General features: G+C 45.6%; 1 protein-coding gene across 2 annotated transcripts in view; it reads right to left on the bottom strand.

The window, feature by feature from the left end:
• Positions 1–126: 126 nt before the first annotated feature.
• The window catches only part of LOC110518596 (paladin), a 155060-nt gene continuing 129185 nt past the window's right edge, over positions 127–26001 (bottom strand). For both annotated transcript variants that reach the window (XM_090228785.1, XM_090228784.1), the window contains exons 19-20: positions 23383–23538; positions 127–2579 (exon numbers count right to left, since the gene is read on the bottom strand). In XM_090228785.1, coding sequence (XP_090084911.1) covers positions 2430–2579; positions 23383–23538 — 306 coding nt within the window. In that variant the 3' untranslated portion in view covers positions 127–2429. The remainder of the gene's footprint in view (positions 2580–23382; positions 23539–26001) is intronic.

Raw genomic sequence — 26001 nt, 5'->3', positions numbered from 1 at the left:
TGGGGTTCTGATGGGGTACGACAGTTGGATTTAACTCGAGCCATTTACAAGTTATATTCTTCAAGGATCAATTGGTATATATCATTATTGAAGGAAAAATATATCTAAAAGATGGATGAACCTGACGCAGATTAGCCCTTTAATGAGAGGAGAAACCGCTGTGAAGAAGTGAGGACTGAGACACATACAAACAGCAGTAAAACACAGAGCAGAAGCTTAGCTTTGGCAGCATCTACAGCAGTTTGGCAAACGAATACCTGGGAGTGGACTTGGAGACAACCGATACTGTATGTCGATTAAAAGTAACAGAAATGTATTCCATCTAAACCAAGAAGCTGTTTGTTTTAAAAGTCTGTAGTTTCAACTATATTTTAAACTGGAGAAACGTTCCAATACGTTCTAGTACAGACTAATACTGTCTTCTGATTAAGGTGGTGTCTATTTAACTGGCAGAATATTGACGGAGGTGGAGTTCCGCTAGCCCAAAAGTTGAAGCCTTTCCCTACCTCTAACCCTTACCGTAACCTCAAATTAACCTTAACATATGTCACGTTCTGACCTCTATTTCCTTTGTGTTGTATTTATTTAGTATGGTCAGGGCGTGAGTTGGGTGGGCAGTCTATGTTTGTTTTTCTATGTTGTGGGGCAGTTCTATGTTTTCGGCCTAGTATGGTTCTCAATCAGAGGCAGGTGTCATTAGTTGTCTCTGATTGGGAACCATATTTAGGTAGCCTGGGTTTCACTGTGTGTTTGTGGGTGATTGTTCCTGTCTTTGTGTAGTGTTCACCAGATAGGCTGTATTAGGTTTCACGTTCCGTTTGTTGTTTTCATATTCATTTAGTTATTTCATGTATCGTCATTCATTCATTAAAGAACATGAGTAACCACCACGCTGCATTTCGGTCCTCTCTTTCAACAAACGAAGAACGCCGTTACAACATAACCTCAAAACTAACCTTAACATAACCTCAAAACTAACCTTAACATAACCTCAAAACTAACCTTAACATAACCTCAAAACTAACCTTAACATAACCTCAAAACTAACCTTAACATAACCTCAAAACTAACCTTAACATAACCTCAAAACTAACCTTAACATAACCTCAAAACTAACCTTAACCTCAAACTAACCTTAACATAACCCTGGTTTCTAACCCTAAACGTAACCCTACTTTAACCCTTCATTTCAACCCCTAATGACTAACATTGTTCTGCCAGGTGAATATAAACCTCCTCTGATAAAACCTATAGGGTCCATACTAGTAAACGTATAGGGTCCATACTAGTAAACGTATAGGGTCCATACTAGTAAACCTATAGGGTCCATACTAGTAAACCTATAGGGTCCATACTAGTAAACCTATAGGGTCCATACTAGTAAACCTATAGGGTCCATACTAGTAAACCTATAGGGTCCAGACTAGTAAACCTATAGGGTCCATACTAGTAAACGTATAGGGTCCATACTAGTAAACCTATAGGGTCCATACTAGTAAACCTATAGGGTCCATTCTAGTAAACCTATAGGGTCCATTCTAGTAAACCTATAGGGTCCATTCTAGTAAACCTATAGGGTTCATACTAGTAAACCTATAGGGTCCATACTAGTAAACCTATAGGGTCCATTCTAGTAAACCTATAGGGTCCATTCTAGTAAACCTATAGGGTCCATACTAGTAAACGTATAGGGTCCATACTAGTAAACCTATAGGGTCCATACTAGTAAACCTATAGGGTCCATACTAGTAAACCTATAGGGTCCAGACTAGTAAACCTATAGGGTCCATACTAGTAAACCTATAGGGTCCATACTAGTAAACCTATAGGGTCCATACTAGTAAACCTATAGGGTCCATTCTAGTAAACCTATAGGGTCCATACTAGTAAACCTATAGGGTCCATACTAGTAAACATATAGGGTCCATACTAGTAAACCTATAGGGTCCATACTAGTAAGGCAGTTCTCACCAAGGGGGCAAAATATGAATGAATTCTCCTCCTATATTAACAATGGAACAATAGAGCAAATGAGACGTAAAAATGTCAGCTTGAATCTCGGCGGCAGTCAGAGCAGAAGCATCAGAACCAGGAAATACCGACTGACAGTACTGAAACATCCATTCTAATACTAATTAACATTGGTAGTGGGTTTGTAAAAAGCAGTATTATAATAATACAGTATCAGAGTGATACGAGGGTAAAAATACAAAGCATTATTACATTTCAAAATACAAAGCATTATTACATTTTAAAGGTATATATAAAAATAAAATAAAAAGCACAGGAGGACATAGGTTGTATAAAATTGCACCCTAGTCCCTTTAGAGTGCAGAGGGCCCTGGTCAAAAGTAGTGAACTATACAGGGAACAGAGTACCACTTCAGAAACAGCCATAGTCTGGCGGTTCACAGTGATCTCTCCTCAGCTCAGATCAACGCCCCCCTGAAGGGACGTGATTGGATGTTCTGTCGTTGCCACCGGCAGCGGAGCCTGGCAAGTGGCGTGTCCCGAAGGTTCTCAAACTCGGAGAAACCCAGCTGGTTGAGAAGGTCGTACACCCCGGCCCTGGCTGCCACCTACAGGAGAAACACAGGAGAGAAACACAATGTGTAAAGACCACAGCAGGATAAACAGGAGAGAAACACAATGTGTAAAGACCACAGCAGGACAAACAGGAGAAACACAGGAGAGAAACACAATGTGTAAAGACCACAGCAGGATAAACAGGAGAGAAACACAATGTGTAAAGACCACAGCAGGACAAACAGGAGAAACACAGGAGAGAAACACAATATGTAATGACCACAGCAGGACAAACAGGAGAAACACATGAACAGAACAGAGAGCAATTCAAGAAGGATCCACACACAATGAGTAAAGACCAGAGCAGAGCAGCCACCTGGGAGAACCACAGCAGGAAGAACAGGAGAGACAGCTATTGGTTAGAAGACAGCTGGTTGAGGTCACCCACACAACCACAGCAGGAGACACACACAGGAAACAACGAGTTAGGAACAGAGAGGGCTGAAACATCAATGCACTTTATTTGTGAGCGATCTCTGACCAAAACAGTTGCATTTAACTCTACTTACAATGTCCTGTTAACACCCTACATAACCACAGGAGATACACAGGGTCAAGCTGATCCCAAATGACCCTGTTTCCCAGTGTTAGTGAACAATATGTCATTATTCCTCCTTCTTCTGGCTCCTCCTGAACCAACACAGTTGTTTTCAATTCTACTAACAACTAATTCAATTAACATAACTGACCAGAGCCCTATATTCCTTATTCCCTATATAGTGCACACTACTTCTGACCAGAGCCCTATATTCCTTATTCCCTATATAGTGCACACTACTTCTGACCAGAGCCCTATATTCCTTATTCCCTATATAGTGCACACTACTTCTGACCAGAGCCCTATATTCCTTATTCCCTATATAGTGCACACTACTTCTGACCAGAGCCCTATACTCCTTATTCCCTATATAGTGCACACTACTTCTGACCAGAGCCCTGTACTCCTTATTCCCTATATAGTGCACACTACTTCTGACCAGAGCCCTATATTCCTTATTCCCTATGTAGTGCACACTACTTCTGACCAGAGCCCTATACAGTGCACACTACTTCTGACCAGAGCCCTATACTCCTTATTCCCTATATAGTGCACACTACTTCTGACCAGAGCCCTATACTCCTTATTCCCTATATAGTGCACACTACTTCTGACCAGAGCCCTATACTCCTTATTCCCTATATAGTGCACACTACTTCTGACCAGAGCCCTGTACTCCTTATTCCCTATATAGTGCACACTACTTCTGACCAGAGCCCTATACTCCTTATTCCCTATATAGTGCACACTACTTCTGACCAGAGCCCTGTACTCCTTATTCCCTATATAGTGCACACTACTTCTGACCAGAGCCCTATATTCCTTATTCCCTACATAGTGCACACTACTTTTGACCAGAGCCCCTTTAGTCTGGAAAACCCAACCCGGGCAACAGTGACTAGGGTCTGGGTTTCAATGACGGACTCGTTTGGCAACTTCTGGGGTGGGTCCTCTTCAGACAGGCAACTCTCCTAACAAATCACAAGCCACAACGTCGCGATTCAAAACCAAAGGTTTCCAGGCAAAGCCTTTGCAGTGGTTTTCAGTGAAGATAGTTGATGCAAATTTGCCAGTAGCCAATCACAAAATGCACTCCTGAAAGAAAGAAAAAAACACTGATCTCCATCTTGCTAGTTACTATTTAGTATGTTATTTAAGTGGATAGGGTAGAGATGTGGGCATGGCTCCTCTAAGCCAAAAGAGTCCATCGTTGAAAGCAGATCCATGTCCCGGTTGCCTGGGGTTGGGCGTCCCAGACTAAGAGCCCTATAGATGCCATTTGGAACCCAGCCATTTCCAGTCTCTGCTGGAGAGTTGTTGGGTATGTGAAACATGCTGAAGGACCTATTGGGGAACAATGGTTGAGATAATCATTGTTTGGTAATATCCCTTACTCTTCAACCATTGATTATAGCTTAGAAAGCCAGCATTGTAGAGACAGCAAAGAGAGCAGACCTTGTGGTATAACGCGGTGGCCTTGTCTCTGACCACGCTATATAGAACGCTCCAATAGAATCCAGATTATGTAGCACTGAAAGCATTTTCAACCGTCTACCATGTCACTGTTGGAGAAATATTTTCAGCCACTCAGCAAGAATCCACGAGACCTTATCCATACTGATGGACCACCCTTATCCAGGGTAGCCTAGTGGTTAGAGCGTTGGAAGGTTGCACATTCAAACCCCCGAGCTGACAAGGTTTTTTCAGTAGCCATTAGGAACCCAGCCATTTCCTGTCTCTGCTGGAGAGTCTGTTGTTCTGCCCCTGAACAGGCAGTTAACCCACTGTTCCTAGGCCGTCATTGAAAATAAGAATTTGTTCTTAACTGACTTGCCTGGTAAAATAAAGGTAAAACAAAATAAAATACAAATTCTAAGCTGATTCATACAGAACAAACCAAGATGTTCAGTTTTCATCAATGGTGCAGCATAGCGCTCACTATCCAGGAAACACGTGGTCATTTACATGGTCATTTAGCACACGCTCGTACCCAGAGTGACTTACAGTCGGGTGGTTCTCTCACCTTTAGGATGAACGCACTAATCAAAGTCAGTACATACATCTGCAGTAAACAAAATCAGCCCTAATGACCCATAGCTAACTGGAAACACTACAGAATGGGTCCAGCCAAACTGACCATACAGCAGGTTTGATTCCTTGCTGTACCGAGAATCCATAGATTTAACATGAAAATAATTCCACTAAAGAATGGGTCCAGCAGGTCCATCAGTATGACTCCTGGTCCATCAATATGGCTCCAGATCCATCAGTATGGCTCCAGGTCCATCAGTATGACTCCAGGTCCATCAGTATGATTCCAGGTCCATCAGTATGATTCCAGGTCCATCAGTATGGCTCCAGGTCCATCAGTATGACTCCATCAGTATGACTCCAGGTCCATCAGTATGACTCCAGATCCATCAGTATGACTCCATCAGTATGACTCCAGGTCCATCAGTATGGCTCCAGGTCCATCAGTATGACTCCCACAGTATGACTCCAGGTCCATCAGTATGACTCCATCAGTATGACTCCAGGTCCATCAGTATGGCTCCAGGTCTATCAGTATGACTCCCACAGTATGACTCCAGGTCTATCAGTATGACTCCAGGTCCATCAGTATGGCTCCAGGTCCATTAGTATGGCTCCAGGTCCATCAGTATGACTCCCACAGTATGACTCCAGGTCCATCAGTATGACTCCAGGTCCATCAGTATGACTCCATCAGTATGGCTCCAGGTCCATCAATATAGCTCCAGGTCCATCAGTATGACTCCAGGTCCATCAGTATGACTCCAGGTCCATCAGTATGACTCCATCAGTATGGCTCCAGGTTCATCAGTATGACTCCAGGTCCATCAGTATGACTCCAGGTCCATCAGTATGACTCCAGGTCCATCAGTATGGCTCCAGGTCCATCAGTATGACTCCAGGTCCATCAGTATGACTCCAGGTCCATCAGTATGACTCCATCAGTATGGCTCCAGGTCCATCAATATGGCTCCAGGTCCATCAGTATGACTCCAGGTCCATCAGTATGACTCCAGGTCCATCAGTATGACTCCATCAGTATGGCTCCAGGTCCATCAATATGGCTCCAGGTCCATCAGTATGACTCCAGGTCCATCAGTATGACTCCAGGTCCATCAGTATGACTCCAGGGCCATCAGTATGACTCCAGGTCCATCAGTATGACTCCAGCAGCATGGCTCCAGGTCCATCAGTATGGCTCCAGGTCCATCAGAATGACTCCAGGTCCATCAGTATGACTACATCAGTATGACTCCAGGTCCATCAGTATGGCTCCAGGTCCATCAGTATGACTCCATCAGTATGACTCCAGGTCCATCAGTATGAATCCAGGTCCATCAGTATGAATCCATCAGTATGACTCCAGGTCCATCAGTATGACTCCAGGTCCATCAGAATGACTCCAGGTCCATCAGTATGACTCCAGGTCCATCAGTATGACTCCATCAGTATGGCTCCAGGTCCATCAGTATGACTCCATCAGTATGGCTCCAGGTCCATCAGTATGACTCCAGGTCCATCAGTATGACTCCATCAGTATGGCTCCAGGTCCATCAGTATGACTCCATCAGTATGGCTCCAGGTCCATCAGTATGACTCCAGGTCCATCAGTATGACTCCATCAGTATGGCTCCAGGTCCATCAGTATGACTCCAGGTCCATCAGTATGACTCCATCCGTATGGCTCCAGGTCCATCAGTATGACTCCATCAGTATGGCTCCAGGTCCATCAGTATGACTCCAGGTCCATCAGTATGACTCCATCAGTATGGCTCCAGGTCCATCAGTATGACTCCATCAGTATGGCTCCAGGTCCATCAGTATGACTCCAGGTCCATCAGTATGACTCCATCCGTATGGCTCCAGGTCCATCAGTATGGCTCCATCAGTATGACTCCAGGTCGATCAGTATGGCTCCAGGTCCATCAGTATGACTCCAGGTCCATCAGTATGGCTCCAGGTCCATCAGTATGGCTCCAGGTCCATCAGTATGGCTCCAGGTCCATCAGTATGGCTCCAGGTCCATCAGTATGGCTCCATCAGTATGACTCCAGGTCCATCAGTATGATTCCAGGTCCATCAGTATGGTTCCAGGTCCATCAGTATGGCTCCAGGGCCATCAGTATGGCTCCAGGTCCATCAGTATGACTCCATCAGTATGACTCCAGGTCCATCAGTATGGCTCCAGGTCCATCAGTATGGCTGCATCAGTATGGCTCCAGGTCCATCAGTATGGCTCCATCAGTATGACTCCAGGTCCATCAGTATGGCTCCAGGTCCATCAGTATGGCTGCATCAGTATGGCTCCAGGTCCATCAGTATGGCTCCATCAGTATGACTCCAGGTCCATCAGTATGGCTCCATCCGTATGACTCCAGGTCCATCAGTATGACTTCATCAGTATGGCTCCAGGTCCATCAGTATGATTCCAGGTCCATCAGTATGGCTCCAGGTCCATCAGTATGACTCCATCAGTATGGCTCCAGGTCCATCAGTATGACTCCATCAGTATGGCTCCAGGTCCATCAGTATGGCTCCAGGTCCATCAGTATGACTCCATCAGTATGGCTCCAGGTCCATCAGTATGACTCCAGGTCCATCAGTATGACTCCATCCGTATGGCTCCAGGTCCATCAGTATGGCTCCATCAGTATGACTCCAGGTCGATCAGTATGGCTCCAGGTCCATCAGTATGACTCCAGGTCCATCAGTATGGCTCCAGGTCCATCAGTATGGCTCCAGGTCCATCAGTATGGCTCCAGGTCCATCAGTATGGCTCCAGGTCCATCAGTATGGCTCCATCAGTATGACTCCAGGTCCATCAGTATGATTCCAGGTCCATCAGTATGGTTCCAGGTCCATCAGTATGGCTCCAGGGCCATCAGTATGGCTCCAGGTCCATCAGTATGACTCCATCAGTATGACTCCAGGTCCATCAGTATGGCTCCAGGTCCATCAGTATGGCTGCATCAGTATGGCTCCAGGTCAATCAGTATGGCTCCATCAGTATGACTCCAGGTCCATCAGTATGGCTCCAGGTCCATCAGTATGGCTGCATCAGTATGGCTCCAGGTCCATCAGTATGGCTCCATCAGTATGACTCCAGGTCCATCAGTATGGCTCCAGGTCCATCAGTATGGCTCCATCAGTATGACTCCAGGTCCATCAGTATGACTTCATCAGTATGGCTCCAGGTCCATCAGTATGATTCCAGGTCCATCAGTATGGCTCCAGGTCCATCAGTATGGCTCCATCAGTATGACTCCAGGTCCATCAGTATGATTCCAGGTCCATCAGTATGGCTCCAGGTCCATCAGTATGGCTCCATCAGTATGACTCCAGGTCCATCAGTATGGCTCCAGGTCCATTCTGTTAAAAGGTTGCTTGGGGACTTAGCCCTTACTGGAGACCTCTGTGTGTCTGGATGTTGGGGAGCGTGTGGGCCTCGGCTGATGGGTGTTGGGGAGCGTGTGGGCCTCGGCTGATGGGTGTTGGGTAGCGTGTGGGCCTCGGCTGATGGGTGTTGGGGAGCGTGTGGGCCTCGGCTGATGGGTGTTGGGGAGCGTGTGGGCCTCGGCTGATGGGTGTTGGGGAGCGTGTGGGCCTCGGCCGATGGGTGTTGGGGAGCGTGTGGGCCTCGGCCGATGGGTGTTGGGGACCGTGTGGGCCTCGGCTGATGGGTGTTGGGGACCGTGTGGGCCTCGGCTGATGGGTGTTGGGGACCGTGTGGGCCTCGGCTGATGGGTGTTGGGGAGCGTGTGGGCCTCAGCTGATGGGTGTTGGGGAGCGTGTGGGCCTCGGCCGATGGGTGTTGGGGACCGTGTGGGCCTCGGCTGATGGGTGTTGGGGACCGTGTGGGCCTCGGCTGATGGGTGTTGGAGAGCGTGTGGGCCTCGGCTGATGGGTGTTGGGGAGCGTGTGGGCCTCGGCTGATGGGTGTTGGAGAGCGTGTGGGCCTCGGCTGACTCAAGCCAAAGGTGAGCATCGCCAGGTGAATAAATAATTATTTCCCTCTCTCTCTCTGGAGTCAAAAAAACGAAGCCGTCACAGACAGGAAGTAGTTTTTCCCTTTCTCTTCTTATGAAATGGTTTGCCCTCTGGGCCCTGGCTGAAGTGTGCCTGCCTGTGTGTTGTGTCTGTTCGGTGACTGACTGTCCAGTGTGTAGTTGTGATAGTGAACAGAGCTGGCAGACTTGGTCTTTCATCTCCTACTGAGAAGATCCCACAGGCCAATAGTCATTAGGAGCCTGGCGCCAACGCTAGTACAGGGGTAGTGAGGTGAGTAGGTGTGTGTGTGTGTGTGTGTGTGTGTGTGTGTGTGTGTGTGTGTGTGTGTGTGTGTGAGTTAGGGTCTTGTCCCACAGTCGACTATGTGAAAGGCCCCACATACCAGGTGGGTACGGTGAACAGGGAGGCCTCTGTAGCACACATCAAAATAGCTGGGCTGACTGATTGGCTGCCCCTCCGGGAGGCATCTGTGGCATCCGCCATACACAAACCTGTTCATTGTACAATGAACCACCTCACGTCTCGTCCGCAAAACAGGCATTTCAAATTTCCTGATAATTTGACTCTGATGCAACGAACCTATGGGTACATACAGAGGCAATGAGGCCTAGTTAATGACACGTATGTGGATGTTGCACCCTGGTAGCTTTTTCAAATCTTTGGTCGACGTACCACTTCAACCTACATCAACGCAGGGTAAAGGAATGTACTGGACTCCAACGCACGCACGCACGCACGCACGCTCGTCGGATGTGGCAGGGCTGGCAAACTATCATGGATTACAAAGGGAAGCCCCAGTGATGTGAGCCTACCAGACGAGCTAAATGCCTTCTATGCTTGCTTCGAGGCAAGCAACACTGAAGCATGCATAAGAGCACCAGCTGTTCCAGACGGCGAGGCCAGACAGATTACCAGGATGCGTACTCCGAGTATATACTAACCAGCTGGCCTCTCCCTGACCTCAACCTCTCCCTGACCCAGTCTGTAATACCTACATGTTTCAAGAAGACCACCATAGTCCCTGTGTCCAAGAACACCAAGGTAACCTGTCTAAATTACTTTCGACCCGTAGCACTTACATCTGTAGCCATGAAATGCTTTGAAAGGCTGGTCATGGCTCACATCAACACCATCCTCCCAGACACCCTGGACCCACTCCAATTTGCATACCGCCCCAACAGATGATGCAATCTCTATTGCACTTCAAACTGCTCTCTCTCAACTGGATAAGAGAAACACCTATGTGAGAATGCTGTTCATTGACTACAAGCTCAGCGTTCAACCCCATAGTGCCCTCAAAGCTCATCACTAAGCTCAGGACCCTGGGACTGAACACCTCCCTCTGCAACTGGATCCTGGACTTCCTGTCGGGCCGCCCCCAGGTGGTCCGCCACACTGACCCTCAACACGAGGGCCCCTCAGGGGTGCGTGCTGAGTCCCCTCCTGTACTAGCTGTTCACCCACGACTGTGTGGCCACGCATGACTCGAACTCCAACATTAAGTTTGCTGACAACACAAGTGTGGTAGGCCTGATCACCAATGACGATGAGACAGCCTATAGGGAGGAGGTCAGAGATTAGACAGTGTGCTACCAGGAAAACAACCTTTCCCTCAATGTCTGCAAGTCAAAAGAGCTGATCGTGGGCTACTGCAAACAGATGGCCGAGCACGCACCATCCACATCGAAGGGGCTGTAGAGGAGCGGGTTGCGAGCTTTAAGTTCATCGGTGTCTACATCACTAAGGAATTAACATGGTCCACGCCAACACAGTCGTGAAGGCTGTGTTGGCGTTGCAACATCGCTTTCCCCTAAGGAGGATGACTAGCTGCATCAGCACTTGGTATGGCAACTGCTTGGCATCCGACCGCAAGGTTCTACAGAGGGAAGTGCGTACAGCCCAGTACATCACTGGGGCCGAGATCCACACCATCCAGGACCTCTATACCAGGCGGTGTCAGAGAAAGGCCCAGTACATCACTGGGGCCGAGCTCCCTGCCATCCAGGACCTCTATACCAGGCAGTGTCAGAGGAAAGGCCCTAAACATTGTCAAAGACTCCAGCCACCCAAGTCATTGACTATTCTCTCTGCTACTGTACAGCAAGCGGTACAGATGCACAAAGTCTGGAACCAACAGGACCCTGAACATCTTCTATCCCCAAGCCACAAGACTGCTAAATAGCTAACCAAATAGCTACCAGACTATCTGCATTGATCACATTTTGCCTCATCACATACAATGCTGCTACTGTCTATTATCTATCCTGATGCCGAGTCACTTTACCCCTACCTATATGTACATATAGGTAGGGGTAAATTACCTCGTACCATTACCTCGTACCCTTGCACATTGACTTGGTATTGGTACCCTGTGTATATAGCCATGTTATAGTTACTCATTGTGGATTTATTCCTTGTGTGATCATTTGTATATTGTTTTATCTGCATTGTTGGGAAGGGCCTGTAACTAAGCATTTCACTGTTAGCCTACACCAGTTTAAGAAGCATGTGACAAATAACATTTGATTTCCCCCTGTTCTCTATGTGTCTTCAAAACACACAACCAAAGAATAACAACAGATCAAAGTTGTTGATGTGTTGTACAGTAGGAATGTATATATACGGAATCTAATGCATACATTTCCTCTTGCTCTCTAGTAGATAGTAGTGTCTGTCTGTGCTCATTTCTTCCTGCTCTCTAATAGATAGTAGTGTCCGTCTGTGTGCTCATTTCCTCCTGCTCTCTAATAGATAGTAGTGTCGGTCTGTGCTCATTTCCTCCTGCTCTCTAATAGATAGTAGTGTCCGTCTGTGTGCTCATATCCTCCAGCTCTCTAATAGATAGGAGTGTCTGTATGTGTGCTCATTTCCTCCTGCTCTCTAATAGATAGTAGTGTCTGTATGTGTGCTCATTTCCTCCTGCTCTCTAATACATAGTAGTGTCTGTCTGTGTGCTCATTTCCTCCTGCTATCTAGTAGATAGTAGTGTCTGTCTGTGTGCTCATTTCCTCCTGCTATCTAGTAGATAGTAGTGTCCGTCTGTGTGCTCATTTCCTCCTGTTCTCTAATAGATCGTAGTGTCTGTCTGTGTGCTCATTTCCTAATGCTCTCTAATAGATAGTAGTGTCTGTATGTGTGCTCATTTCCTCCTGCTCTCTAATAGATAGTAGTGTCTGTCTGTGTGCTTATTTCCTCCTGCTCTCTAGTAGATAGTAGTGTCTGTCTGTGTGCTCATTTCCTCCTGCTCTCTAGTAGATAGTAGTGTCTGTCTTTGTGCTCATTCCCTCCTGCTCTCTAGTAGATAGTAGTGTTTGTCTGTGTGCTCATTCCCTCCTGCTCTCTAGTAGATAGTAGTGTTTGTCTGTGTGCTCATTCCCTCCTGCTCTCTAGTAGATAGTAGTGTCTGTCTGTGTGCTCATTTCCTCCTTCTCTTTAGTAGATAGTAGTGTCTGTCTGTGTGCTTATTTCCTCCTGCTCTCTAGTAGATAGTAGTGTCTGTCTGTGTGCTCATCTCCTTCTGCTCTCTAGTAGATAGTAGTGTCTGTCTGTGTGCTCATCTCCTTCTGCTCTCTAATAGATAGTAGTGTCTGTCTGTGTGCTCATCTCCTTCTGCTCTCTAATAGATAGTAGTGTCTGTCTGTGTGCTCATCTCCTTCTGCTCTCTAGTAGATAGTAGTGTATGTCTGTGTGCTGAAAAAGACACAGAAACAAAAGAAAACCATCCAAAGAAATATAAAACAGATCCTAAGAGAAAAAAAACCCAAAATGGAAAAGATCAGAGAAGAACCAAACGAACACAGGAACCAAAGCGTGCGTCCTTGTATCCCATCCACCTCACCACTGTGTGACGCCGTGCTCCATGTGCTCATTGTATCCCATCCACCTCACCACTGTGTGACGCCGTGCTCCATGTGCTCATTGTATCCCATCCACCTCACCACTGTGTGACGCCGTGCCCCATGTGCCCCATGTGCTCATTGTATCCCATCCACCTCACCACTGTGTGACGCCGTGCTCCATGTGCCCCATGTGCCCCATGTGCTCCATGTGCTCCATGTGCCCCATGTGCCCCATGTGCTGTTTGTTGATGTGGAGAACACATTTACATTTTAGTCATTTAGGAGACGCTCTTATCCAGGAGTAATTAGGGTTAAGTGCCTTGTTCAAGGTCACATCGATAAGATTCTTCACCTAGGCGGCTCAGTGATTCGAATCAGCGACCTTACGGTTACTGGCCCAAAGCTCTTAACCGCTAGACAACCTAGAAGTGCATCCCAATTGGCACTCTATTCCCTATATAGTGCACTACTTTAACATTAGCCCAGAGATAAAGTGGTTTGTTGCTAGATAATGTGGGTTTGTTACTAGATAATGGAGTTTGTTGCTAGATAATGTGGTTTGTTGCTAGATAATGTGGGTTTGTTTCTAGTTAATGGGGTTTGTTGCTAGATAATAGGGTTAGATAATGTGGGTTTGTTACTAGTTAATGGGGTTTGTTGCTAGATAATAGGGTTAGATAATGTGGGTTTGTTACTAGTTAATGGGGTTTGTTGCTAGATAATAGGGTTAGATAATGTGGGTTTGTTTCTAGTTAATGGGGTTTGTTGCTAGATAATAGGGTTAGATAATGTGGGTTTGTTACTAGTTAATGGGGTTTGTTGCTAGATAATAGGGTTAGATAATGTGGGTTTGTTACTAATTAATGGGGTCTGTTGCTAGATAATGTGGGTTTGTTACTAATTAATGGGGTCTGTTGCTAGATAATGTGGGTTTGTTACTAGTTAATGGGGTTTGTTGCTAGATAATAGGGTTAGATAATGTGTGTTCGTTGCTAAATAATGTAGTTTGCTGCTAGATAATGGATTTAGATAATGTGTGTTTGTTACTAGATAATGTGGATGTTGTTAGATAATGTGGATTTGTTGCTCGATAATGACGCTTATTCGAGGAAGGAAATAGAGGAAGACTCTCTCACTTCAGTATCTTAACTAGTTATTTACAGATTATCTCATTCTGCTCTTTTGTAGCTTTGGCAACCATGTGTGTGTTTTCTATCCCAGTTCGCTCCTCTCCCTGTAGGCTTTACAGACGCTACCCACCCCTTGGCTGCAACCCTTCTAATTTAGTGTACCCTGCTCGCACAACCCATGAGTTATTCCTGGCCTCCGGCAGCGGTTTGAACTGCCGATCTGCGGTCAAGAACACAGAGTTCATCTCAGCCTATGCTGCCCTTCAGTCCCTAGACTTTTTGGCCCCTGACGGAGACATGGCTCACCCCAGAGAACACTGCTACTCCAGCTGCTCTCTCTTCATCTGACTACGTTTTCTCTCATAGTCTGAGAACATCTGATCGTGGCGGTGGTGGAACAGGGCGACTCATTTCTCCTAACTGGAGATTTTCTCTTTTCTGCCTCCTCACCTGTCCATCTCCTCATTTGAGTTCCATGCTGTCACGGTCACTTGTCCACTCAAGCTTAACATTGTCATCTATCACCCACCAGGTGCCCTTAGAGAGTTCCTCAATGAGCTTGACACCTTGATAATTTCATTTCTTGACTATGGCTCACCGTTCTTCGTACTGGGCGGTTCAACCTCCTAACGTCCGCCTTCGATTAATTTCTTTCCAACTCTTTCTTTCCCCTCTTTGTCTCTTCTGTTCTCACTCTTTCCCAGTCCCTAGAGGCTGTTTGTCTACTAATCTTTCCCCTCTTTGTCTCTTCTGTTCTCACTCTTTCCCAGTCCCTAGAGGCTGTTTGTCTACTAATCTTTCCGCATCCTATGACTCGCAATGTCCCCTTTCCTCCTGGTCGGCTCAGCCGACCATCTCTGGAGACTTCCCTCAACAACTCCTCCCTGACCACTGGCGGTGTCCCCTCACTTCAGAATGGCCCGAGTTGCTCCCCTCCTGCTCCGTGGCTGAGTGACTCATTGCGAGCTTACAGAACAGGACTGCAGGCAGTTGACGAAAATGGAGGAAAACTAAACTTCTAAAATACCTATTATCCTTTCACTCCCTCCTCTCTACCTTCTCTTCCTGTGTATCCACTGCTAAAGCCACATTATATCACTCTACATTTTAAGCTTCTGCCTCTAACCCTAGGAAAGTCTTTCCACCTTCTCCTCCCTCCGTAATCTTCCATCCCCTCCCTCTCTCTCTGCGGATGATTTTGTCAACCACTTTGAAAAGAAGGTTTACAACATCCGCTTCTCATCCGCTCCTCATCCGCTCCTCATCCACTCCTCATTCACTCCTCATTCACTCCTCATTCACTCCTCATTCACTCCTCATTCACTCAGCCTATTGAACCCTGTCACAGGATTGTCTGAAGGTAACTGGTACCGGTTTAGATATATATATATATATATATATGAGTCCTTGAGTGGCCCAGCCAGAGCACAATCTTGAACCCGATCAAAGCTTGATGAGGAAAAAAACAACAATTTAATTGTCTTTACAAATTGTTTTGTAAAGAAAAGGACGAGTGGATGACCTCACATGATCGGGTTCAAGATTGTGCTCTGGCTGGGCCACTCAAGGACATTCAGAGACTTGTCCAAAAGCCATTCCTGCGTTGTCTTGACTGTGTGCTTATGGTCATTGTCCTGTTGAAAGGTGGACCTTCGCCTCAGTCTGAGGTCCTGAGCGCTCTGGAGCAAGTTTTCATCAAGGATCTCTCTGTACTTTGCTCTGTTCAGCTTTACCTCGATCCGGTCTAGTCTCCCAATCCCTGCCGCTGAAAAACATCACCACAGCATGATGTTTCCACCACCATGCTAGGTTTTCTCCAGGTGTGATGCTTGGCATTCAGGCTAAAGAGTTCATTCTTGGTTTCATCAGACCAGAGAATCTTGTTTCTCATGATCTGAGAGTCTTTAGGTGCCTTTTGGCAAACTCCAAGTGGGCTGGCATGAGCCTTTTACAGAGGAGTGGCTTCCGTCTGGCCACTCTACCATAAAGGCCTGATTGGTGGAGTGCTGAAGAGATGGTTGTCCTACTGGAAGGTTCTCCCATCTCCACAGAGGAACTCTGGAGCTCTGTCAAAGTGACCAGGCACTTGCTGGGCGGCCAGCTCTTGGTGGTTTCAACTTCTTCCATTTAAGAATGATGGAGGAGGCCACTTCTTGGGGACCTTCAATGCTGTAGACATTTTTTGGTACCCTTCCCCAGATCTGTGCCTCGACACAATCGACACCGTCTCTGAACTCTACGGACAATTCCTTATACCTCATGGCTTGGTCTTTGCTCTGACATACACTGTCAAATATAAACAGGTGTGTGCCTTTCCAAATCTTGTCCAATCAATATCATTTACCACAGGTGAACTCCAATCAAGTTGCAGAAACATCTCAAGGATGATCAATGGAAACAGGATGCACCTGAGCTCAATTTCGAGTCTCATAGCAAAGGGTCTGAATAGTTATGTAAATAAGGTATCTGTTTGTTTTTTTTTATACATTTGCAAAAAAACATCTAAAAACCTGTTTTCGCTTTGTCATTATGCAGTATTGTGTGTAGATGGATAAAAAAAAACTATTCAATCCATTTTAGAATAAGGCTGTAACATAACAAAATGAGGAAAAAGTCATGGTGTCTGAATACTTCCCAAATGCACGGTACGTTCCTCTCGGTTTCTTGGCCCTTTCCAGAACAGCTACCTTGTCCTTGAACCTCAGGAACTTGACCACTATCGGTCTGGGCCTATCACTTGAGCTAGTGGTGGGTTTTCCAGTCCTGTGGGCGCGCTCCACCTCAATCTTCCTGTGGTCCAGCTTCTATTTCTCAGATAATTTACCTCACTTTGTCCTCAGACTCTGTCCAGGTCTCATGTGGAGATTCTGCAATTCCGTCTACAACCATGTTGTTCCGCCTTGACTGTACCTCGAGTCTGATTTCTCCGTCATTGTTATCATGGATTCACAGACAGAACTGATGTCCTCTCTCAATTACTTAAGATTGCGGTCATCTTGCCATTCTCCTGCTGTCACGCCCTGACCTTAGAGAGCCTTTTTATGTCTCTATTTGGTTTGGTCAGGGTGTGATTTGGGTTGGGCATTCTATGTTTTGTTTTCTATGATTTTGTGTTTCTATGTTTTAGCTGGGTATGGTTCTCAATCAGGGACAGCTGTCTATCGTTGTCTCTGATTGGGAACCATACTTAGGTAGCCCTTTTTCCCTCCTTTCGTTGTGGGTAGTTGACTTTGTTAGAGGCATCGTAGCCTAAGTTAAGCTTCACGGTTGTTTTGTTGGCGACATTTACCTAATAAACAGAAATGTACGCTCACCACGCTGCACCTTGGTCTTCTTCCAGCCACGGCCGTGACACCTGCAACAGTTCTTCAGGTCCTGGATGTCTCTGGTCAGGTCGTTCACTCTTTTATTAGTTGACTCCACCAGTATTTGGACAACACACGTGAAGCTATTTTCTTGTCGTCGTAACAACTGCTTATAGAACTCTTTTTGTTCAATTATAAGATCCTTTACCTGTGATAGAGAGACACCACTGTCCTCAATGGTACTCCTGACGGTTTTAGTCTTTGTCATGGTAGCTATCAACGTAGGTTACACTGTTACTCCTCACAGTTCCAGACAGGGCAGGTCACAGAGAAGATTGAAAACAACAAACAGCAGGGATCTAGATGGTCACAAACCCGGGACAATCCGCGGTCCCAGCCACAACGGCTAACCTTGTCGCGAGCTGCGTTCAAGCCCTCAAGAAAACCCTGCCAACTTGATAGCTAGCTGCTACGCCAAATACCTCCTCAGACCCGGCCTTGGTCGGTAGGTTCACTGGACAGAGAGTAGTAGTCCCAGCAACTGATACCAACTGCATCGCGGGATCCAAACTCAAAAGTTAGCAAAAGGGGGTTCAGCTCAATATCAGGAAGGTGTTCCTAATGTTTTGTTAACTCAAGTGTATCTTCCACCTAATCATAACAGGAAGGATATGGCCCCAAACCGACTGAGCGAACCACCGACCTCACATATTTCTGTATTCAACAACTGTTTTCATTAGCAATCGTTCCGGTCTATCTTTGGAATTCAATGTTTTTATAGTGGAACGAAGGATCTGTTCAAATCGGTTTATTCTAGCTCAGGGACAGGAGGAACAGGGGGCGGAGAACAGAGCAATGTGTACGGTCATATTAACATTAGGAGGTTTTAAAGTTGGATCCCCTTTTGGGTTGTTATTGCTGCTGCTCCACTGTTTATAACAGGAGGATGGTGAAGGTAAGGACAGTAATACCTATGACTAAATCACCGATCTTAGTCTAACATATTGTTTTATAACAGGAGGATGGTGAAGGTAAGGACAGTAATACCTACGACTAAATCACCGATCTTAGTCTAACATATTGTAATGGTAGATTCATGTGCATCTTCAGCCTAAATGGAACCTGATATTGTATATTTAACTAAGCAAGTCTTGTTAAATCTGTTTTATAGCCCATCCAACTACCTCATCCCCATATTGTTATTTATTTTGTTTGTTTGCGTCTTTGCACCCCAGTATCTCTACTGTACAATTTTAAAAAACGAAATAAAACTAACTATTAAAACATGGCACAGGTAAAAATGGCAAAAGCTCTATTCTCATTGCTTTGCTTTTGGAGTAAGAGCAATGGAATCCAAGGTTTCATTCATCTTCTGAACATCTATCACTCCAGTGTTTAACTGCTATATTGTAATTACTCAGCCACTGCGGCCTATTTATTGCCTTACCTCCCTAATCTTACTACATTTGCACACACTGTATATAGATTTTTCTATTGTGTTATTGACTGTACGCTTGTCTATTCCATGTGTAACTCTGTGTTGTTGTTTGTGTCGCACTGCTTTGCTTTGCCTTGGCCAGGTCGCAGTTGTAAATGAGAACTTGTTCTGGTTAAATAAAGGTGAAATAAAGGTTAAATAAAGGTTAAATAAAGGTGAAATAAAAAAATGTAAAAGTCAGTTAAGAACAAACTCTAATTTTCAATAACAGAACAGTGGGTTAACTGCCTTGTTCAGGGGCAGAACAACAGATTTGTACTTTGTCAGCTCAGGGTTTCGATCTAGCAACCTTTCGGTTACTGGCCCAATGCTCTAACCACTAGGCTACTTGCCACCCCAGGTTTACAGTGCACTACTTTTGACCAGAGCCCTATGGTACTAGGGTGCCATTTGGGATGCATTCAGAGGCAGTGTAGTCGTAGCAACCGTACAGCTAAACCAGCCACCTTAGTGTTGACATATTGGAACTGTAGATGAATCAATATGTCATGTTTTACTCTACCTCCTCAAAAACACCTCTAGAACACGACAAACAGACACTTTCAAAACCTGACCATGTCCCAAACAGCCCCCTATTCCCTCTAGAACACGACAAACAGACACTTTCAAAACATGACCAGCCTGACCGTGTCCCAAACAGCCCCCTATTCCCTCTAGAACACTACAAACAGACGCTTTCCAAACCTGACCAGCCTGACCGAGTCCCAAACAGCCCCCTATTCCCTCTAGAACACTACAAACAGACGCTTTCAAAACCTGACCAGCCTGACCTTGTCCCAAACGGCCATCTATTCCCTCAAGAACACGACAGACAGACACTTTCAAAACCTGACCAGCCTGACCGAGTCCCAAACAGCCCCCTATTCCCTCTAGAACACTACAAACAGACGCTTTCCAAACCTGACCAGCCTGACCGTGTCCCAAACGGCCATCTATTCCCTCTAGAACACTACAAACAGACGCTTTCAAAACCTGACCAGCCTGACCGTGTCCCAAACGGCCATCTATTCCCTCTAGAACACTACAAACAGACGCTTTCCAAACCTGACCAGCCTGACCATGTCCCAAACGGCCATCTATTCCCTCTAGAACACGACAGACAGACACTTTCAAAACCTGACCGTATATTGTGTTGCATAAACACGCACGCACAAGCACTTATCAAACCATTTTAATGTATGGCACAGTCTGAAAGAGTATCTCTCCACGGCTGAAGGATATGAATTCACATGGGTACTTCTGTCTCCCATCGATTCTGTGAAACATGTCGCATTTCAAGGCATTAGCCAAACAACATGTCCCGTTTCAAGGCATTAGCCAATCAACATGTTGCGTTTCAAGGCATTAGCCAAACAACATGTCCCGTTTCAAGGCATTAGCAAATCAACATGTCCCGTTTCAAGGCATTAGCCAATCAACATGTTGCGTTTCAAGGCATTAGCCAATCAACATGTCAAGTTTCAAGGCATTAGCCAATCAACATGTTGCGTTTCAAGGCATTAGCCAAATAGGACCTCTTACAGTATGTCATAAGAATCTAATTTTTCTTTGTTTACCTTTCCCCCTCAGTTACTCAGTCTCTTCCTTAAGTCCTAGTTTACCATTCCTCAGCCTTTTCCTTCAGTCCTAGTTTACCATTCCTCAGCCTCTTCCTTCAGCCCTAGTTTACCTTTCCTCAGTCTCTTCCTTCAGCCCTAGTTTACCATTCCTCAGCCTTTTCCTTCAGTCCTAGTTTACCATTCCTCAGCCTCTTCCTTCAGCCCTAGTTCACCTTTCCTCAGTCTCTTCCTTAAGTCCTAGTTTACCATTCCTCAGCCTCTTCCTTCAGCCCTAGTTCACCTTTCCTCAGCCTCTTCCTTAAGCCCTAGTTTACCATTCCTCAGCCTCTTCCTTCAGCCCTAGTTTACCATTCCTCAGCCTCTTCCTTCAGCCCTAGTTTACCATTCCTCAGCCTCTTCCTTCAGCCCTAGTTTACCATTCCTCAGCCTCTTCCTTCAGCCCTAGTTTACCATTCCTCAGCCTCTTCCTTCAGCCCTAGTTTACCATTCCTCAGCCTCTTCCTTCAGCCCTAGTTTACCATTCCTCAGCCTCTTCCTTCAGCCCTAGTTTACCATTCCTCAGCCTTTTCCTTCAGTCCTAGTTTACCATTCCTCAGCCTCTTCCTTCAGCCCTAGTTTACCATTCCTCAGCCTCTTCCTTCAGCCCTAGTTTACCATTCCCCAGCCTCTTCCTTCAGCCCTAGTTCACCTTTCCTCAACCTCTTCCTTCAGCCCTAGTTTAGGTTTAAGCTATTTGGGATACAACCTGTTGCTTTCTACACACTTGTGAATAGAATGAAGGCAGCAGCTCCATTTTCTGAATAGATTGATTGATTCTCAGCTGGCCTTGTATGAAGCTGCTGGAATTGATTCTCAGCTGGCCTTGTATGAAGCTGCTGGAATTGATTCTCAGCTGGCCTTGTATGAAGCTGCTGGAATTGATTCTCAGCTGGCCTTGTATGAAGCTGCTGGAATTGATTCTCAGCTGGCCTTGTATGAAGCTGCTGGAATTGATTCTCAGCTGGCCTTGTATGAAGCTGCTGGAATTGATTATCAGCTGGCCTTGTATGAAGCTGCTGAAATTGATTCTCAGCTGGCCTTGTATGAAGCTGCTGGAATTGATTCTCAGCTGGCCTTGTATGAAGCTGCTGGAATTGATTCTCAGCTGGCCTTGTATGAAGTTGCTGAATTTGATTCTCAGCTGGCCTTGTATGAAGCTGCTGGAATTGATTCTCAGCTGGCCTTGTATGAAGCTGCTGGAATTGATTCTCAGCTGGCCTTGTATGAAGCTGCTGGAATTGATTCTCAGCTGGCCTTGTATGAAGCTGCTGGAATTGATTCTCAGCTGGCCTTGTATGAAGCTGCTGGAATTGATTCTCAGCTGGCCTTGTATGAAGCTGCTGGAATTGATTATCAGCTGGCCTTGTATGAAGCTGCTGAAATTGATTCTCAGCTGGCCTTGTATGAAGCTGCTGGAATTGATTCTCAGCTGGCCTTGTATGAAGCTGCTGGAATTGATTCTCAGCTGGCCTTGTATGAAGTTGCTGAATTTGATTCTCAGCTGGCCTTGTATGAAGCTGCTGAAATTGATTCTCAGCTGGCCTTGTAAGAAGCTGCTGAAATTGATTCTCAGCTGGCCTTGTATGAAGCTGCTGGAATTGATTCTCAGCTGGCCTTGTATGAAGCTGCTGAAATTGATTCTCAGCTGGCCTTGTATGAAGCTGCTGAAATTGATTCTCAGCTGGCCTTGCATGAAGCTGCTGGAATTGATTCTCAGCTGGCCTTGTATGAAGCTGCTGAAATGGATGAATGTGTCAGTCTGTGAGGAGGAGCGAGGGGTGCAGAGGGGGGTTGGTTGTATGTGCCGTGGATCAGATATCAGATAGCCTGGGTCTGGAAACCTGCCACATGTTTCCTCACTGCACAGAAAAGGGCTGATGGGGTCCTTTTCCTTCATAAGCCACAGCAGCATTATTCTGAGATTTCATTGGACCGGTAGAGGTCAAAGAAACCGAAACGAGGAAATCTGACAACTGGATATAAGAATACAACATTATACAAAAACAGTAATAACTGGTCGTTGGATCATATCTTATTTTATGAAAAAAGTTAAGATAAAAGTAAATTTAATTCACCTATTTAGTTAATGAATGTGACTGGGTTAAGGGCAATTACGCTGAATTTTCCCTCATTGAAAAGCAATTTTCTTATTTGAAAAGCATCTTTTTTTCCCCCCATTGAAAAGCAAAATGGGAGAAAATGTATTTGGAATTGATATTTCAGTTTAGTTCCTGAATTGACTGAAATGAACTATAATTCACCCCAGCTCTGTAGTAATGATGAATGTAATTATATAACCTCATTATGGGTCAGAATTTACCATTGGGTCAGTGTTTCTACTGTTCTGCTGTGTGAATGGGAGGCCAACCCAATGAAGATGTATTCTATTCTATTCCAGCCCAGTCTAGTCGTCCAGTCTCTTCTATTCTAGGCCAGTGTACGCCTACGTTATTCCACTGTGAGTTGTGCTGTGTGAATGAACGGGAGGCCCACCAACCTGTTGCATCCAGTCTCTTCTATTCTATTTTATTCTATATTATTCCACTGTGAGTTGTGCTGTGTGAATGAACGGGAGGCCCACCAACCTGTTGCATCCAGTCTCTTCTATTCTATTTGATTCTATATTATTCCACTGTGAGTTGTGCTGTGTGAATGAACGGGAGGCCCACCAACCTGTTGCATCCAGTCTCTTCTATTCTATTTGATTCTATATTATTCCACTGTGAGTTGTGCTGTGTGAATGAACGGGAGGCCCACCAACCTGTTGCATCCAGTCTCTTCTATTCTATTTGATTCTATATTATTCCACTGTGAGTTGTGCTGTGTGAATGAACGGCAGGCCCACCAACCTGTTGCATCCAGGTGGTGAAGGATCGTTGCCAGGAGTTTTTCTTCTCCAGATGCAGGTAGCTGTTGAAGAGGATCAGGTACATGTAACGCTCCAGATACTGGACACTCTTCAGATGCAGCTGCAGCACCTCCTTCTCACTCTTACCACTTTTAATCTGCAGGGGAATCGCGGAAAGAGGAGAGTCATTATTTTTTAAAAAGGGCCCTCCACACCAAAGGATGAGAACTGTAACCATAAAAACATTTAAAAGTTGTTTTAGTTCAAGTGAACAACAGCGTCCTCACTACAACGGTAACTAATACAAGGTGCAGAAGAAACAAGACTTTATTTTAGGTGTACTATTCCTTTAATTCATGTTGTGGATCAGACTACTATGGGATTGGGGAGGCAGGTAGCCTAGTGATTAGAGCGTTAGATTGGGGAGGCAGGTAGCCTAGTGGTTAGAGCGTTAGATTGGGGAGGCAGGTAGCCTAGTGATTAGAGCGTTAGATTGGGGAGGCAGGTAGCCTAGTGGTTAGAGCGTTGGGCCAGTAACCAAAAAGGTTGCTAGATCGAATCCCAGAGCAAGGTAAAAAAATCTGTCGTTCTGCCCCTGAACAGGCAGTTTAACCCACTGTTCCTAGACCAGTTAACCCACTGTCAGTTAACCCACTAGACCAGTTAACCCACTGTTCCTAGACCAGTTAACCCACTGTTCCTAGACCAGTTAACCCACTGTTCCTAGACCAGATAACCCACTGTTCCTAGGCCAGTTAACCCACTGTTCCTAGACCAGTTAACCCACTGCTCCTAGACCAGTTAACCCACTGTTCCTAGACCAGTTAACCCACTGTTCCTAGACCAGTTAACTCACTGTTCCTAGACCAGTTAACTCACTGTTCCTAGACCAGTTAACCCACTGTTCCTAGACCAGTTAACCCACTGTTCCTAGACCAGTTAACCCACTGTTCCTAGACCAGTTAATCCACTGTTCCTAGACCAGTTAACACCACTGTTCCTAGACCAGTTAACCCACTGTTCCTAGACCAGTTAACCTCACTGTTCCTAGACCAGTTAACCCACTGTTCCTAGACCAGTTAACCCACTGTTCCTAGACCAGTTAACCCACTGTTCCTAGACCAGTTAACCCACTGTTCCTAGACCACTGTTCCTAGACCAGTCATTGTAAATAAGATTTGTTCTTAACTAGATAAATAACATAAAGACTGACCTCTAGACATATCTCACCTACTTCTGATCAGGGGGAATCATGGGAAAAGAGAAGTCATTATTATGGGTGTGGTCCGATCGGTAAACACTGTGTCACTAGCAACGTGAAGGTCATGGGTTCAATTCATCGGGAATCAGATCACACACAGTAAATGCATGTCACTTTGGATAATAGTGTCTTCTCAGTACTACAGTATTTAGTGTATTATCATTATTTTCCGTGGTGTCTGTTTGGCCAAGCATGAACACAGCACAGCCTGGTGAGAGTAAATGACAGTGCAACCCTTTCAACCGGGCCTTTAATAGCCAGGTAACCACATAGAGCAGACAAAAGGTCAGATAGCTGTATGTCTTCTCTAATAGGCTAGAACTGTAGCCAACCATTCAATACCTCTCTACGCACTAATGACTCCTGGGATATCATTTATACCATCTCGGTCTCGGTTGACATTTAACCTTCAGAAATAATGGGTGAGCAAATGAGGGCTAACAATACCAACGTTTTCCACACTTCATAGGACAAAGAAATGATTTGCTATGATTTTCAGGGAACCCAGGACTGTGCACAGCAGTGTTTCCGACTCATCAAACATCTAAATGATTGCCATCACGGCAAATAAACATGGAACATGAAAAATGATTTCTGCCGAGACTTTGAAGATGCTAGAATTTACTTTTCCTCTGCCAACAAAATGAGTAATGAACAGAGAAATCAGACAACACTATATTCTAATAAATAGTTGATCTACCTTGCCGGCTTGTTGTTGTGTGTGTAACGGATGTGAAACGGCTAACTTAGTTAGCGGTGGTGCTAGTGTAACGGATGTGAAACGGCTAGCTAGTTAGCGGTGGTGCTAGTGTAACGGATGTGAAACGGCTAACTTAGTTAGCGGTGGTGCTAGTGTAACGGATGTGAAACGGCTAGCTAGTTAGCGGTGGTGCTAGTGTAACGGATGTGAAACGGCTAGCTTAGTTAGCGGCGGTGCGCGCTAAATAGCGTTTCAATCGGTGACGTCACTTGCTCTGAGACCTTGAAGTAGTGGTTCCCTTTGCTCTGCAAGGGCCGCGGCTTTTGTGGAGCGATGGGTAACGATGCTTTGTGGGAGACTGTTGTTGATGTGTGCAGAGGGTCCCTGGTTCGCGCCCGGGTATGGGCGAGGGGACGGTCTAAAGTTATAATGTTACATGTGTTCTATGCGAGATAAATATTCCTCCCGAGGTGCATTTCCAATCGCAGGGAAAACTGCAGTTTTAATGGCCATTGTTTTTTTTTTTAAAAAGGTAGATCCCAGCTTTCCATTCCTACTTTGGTTATTTCACAACTCCTAAATATGCGCAAACTGCGTAATTTTAAAGCCAGAGTTTTTAGCAGCGGCATGGTTAACATGTTACCACTTTCCAATTTGCT

The sequence above is a fragment of the Oncorhynchus mykiss genome, unplaced genomic scaffold (genome assembly GCF_057628025.1).
Source record: "Oncorhynchus mykiss isolate SJ-2025 unplaced genomic scaffold, ASM5762802v1 scaffold101, whole genome shotgun sequence".
In the NCBI taxonomy this organism is placed as follows: domain Eukaryota; kingdom Metazoa; phylum Chordata; class Actinopteri; order Salmoniformes; family Salmonidae; genus Oncorhynchus; species Oncorhynchus mykiss.
Note: the sequence above shows the minus strand (reverse complement) of the source record. Positions and strands in the feature narration are given on the sequence as shown.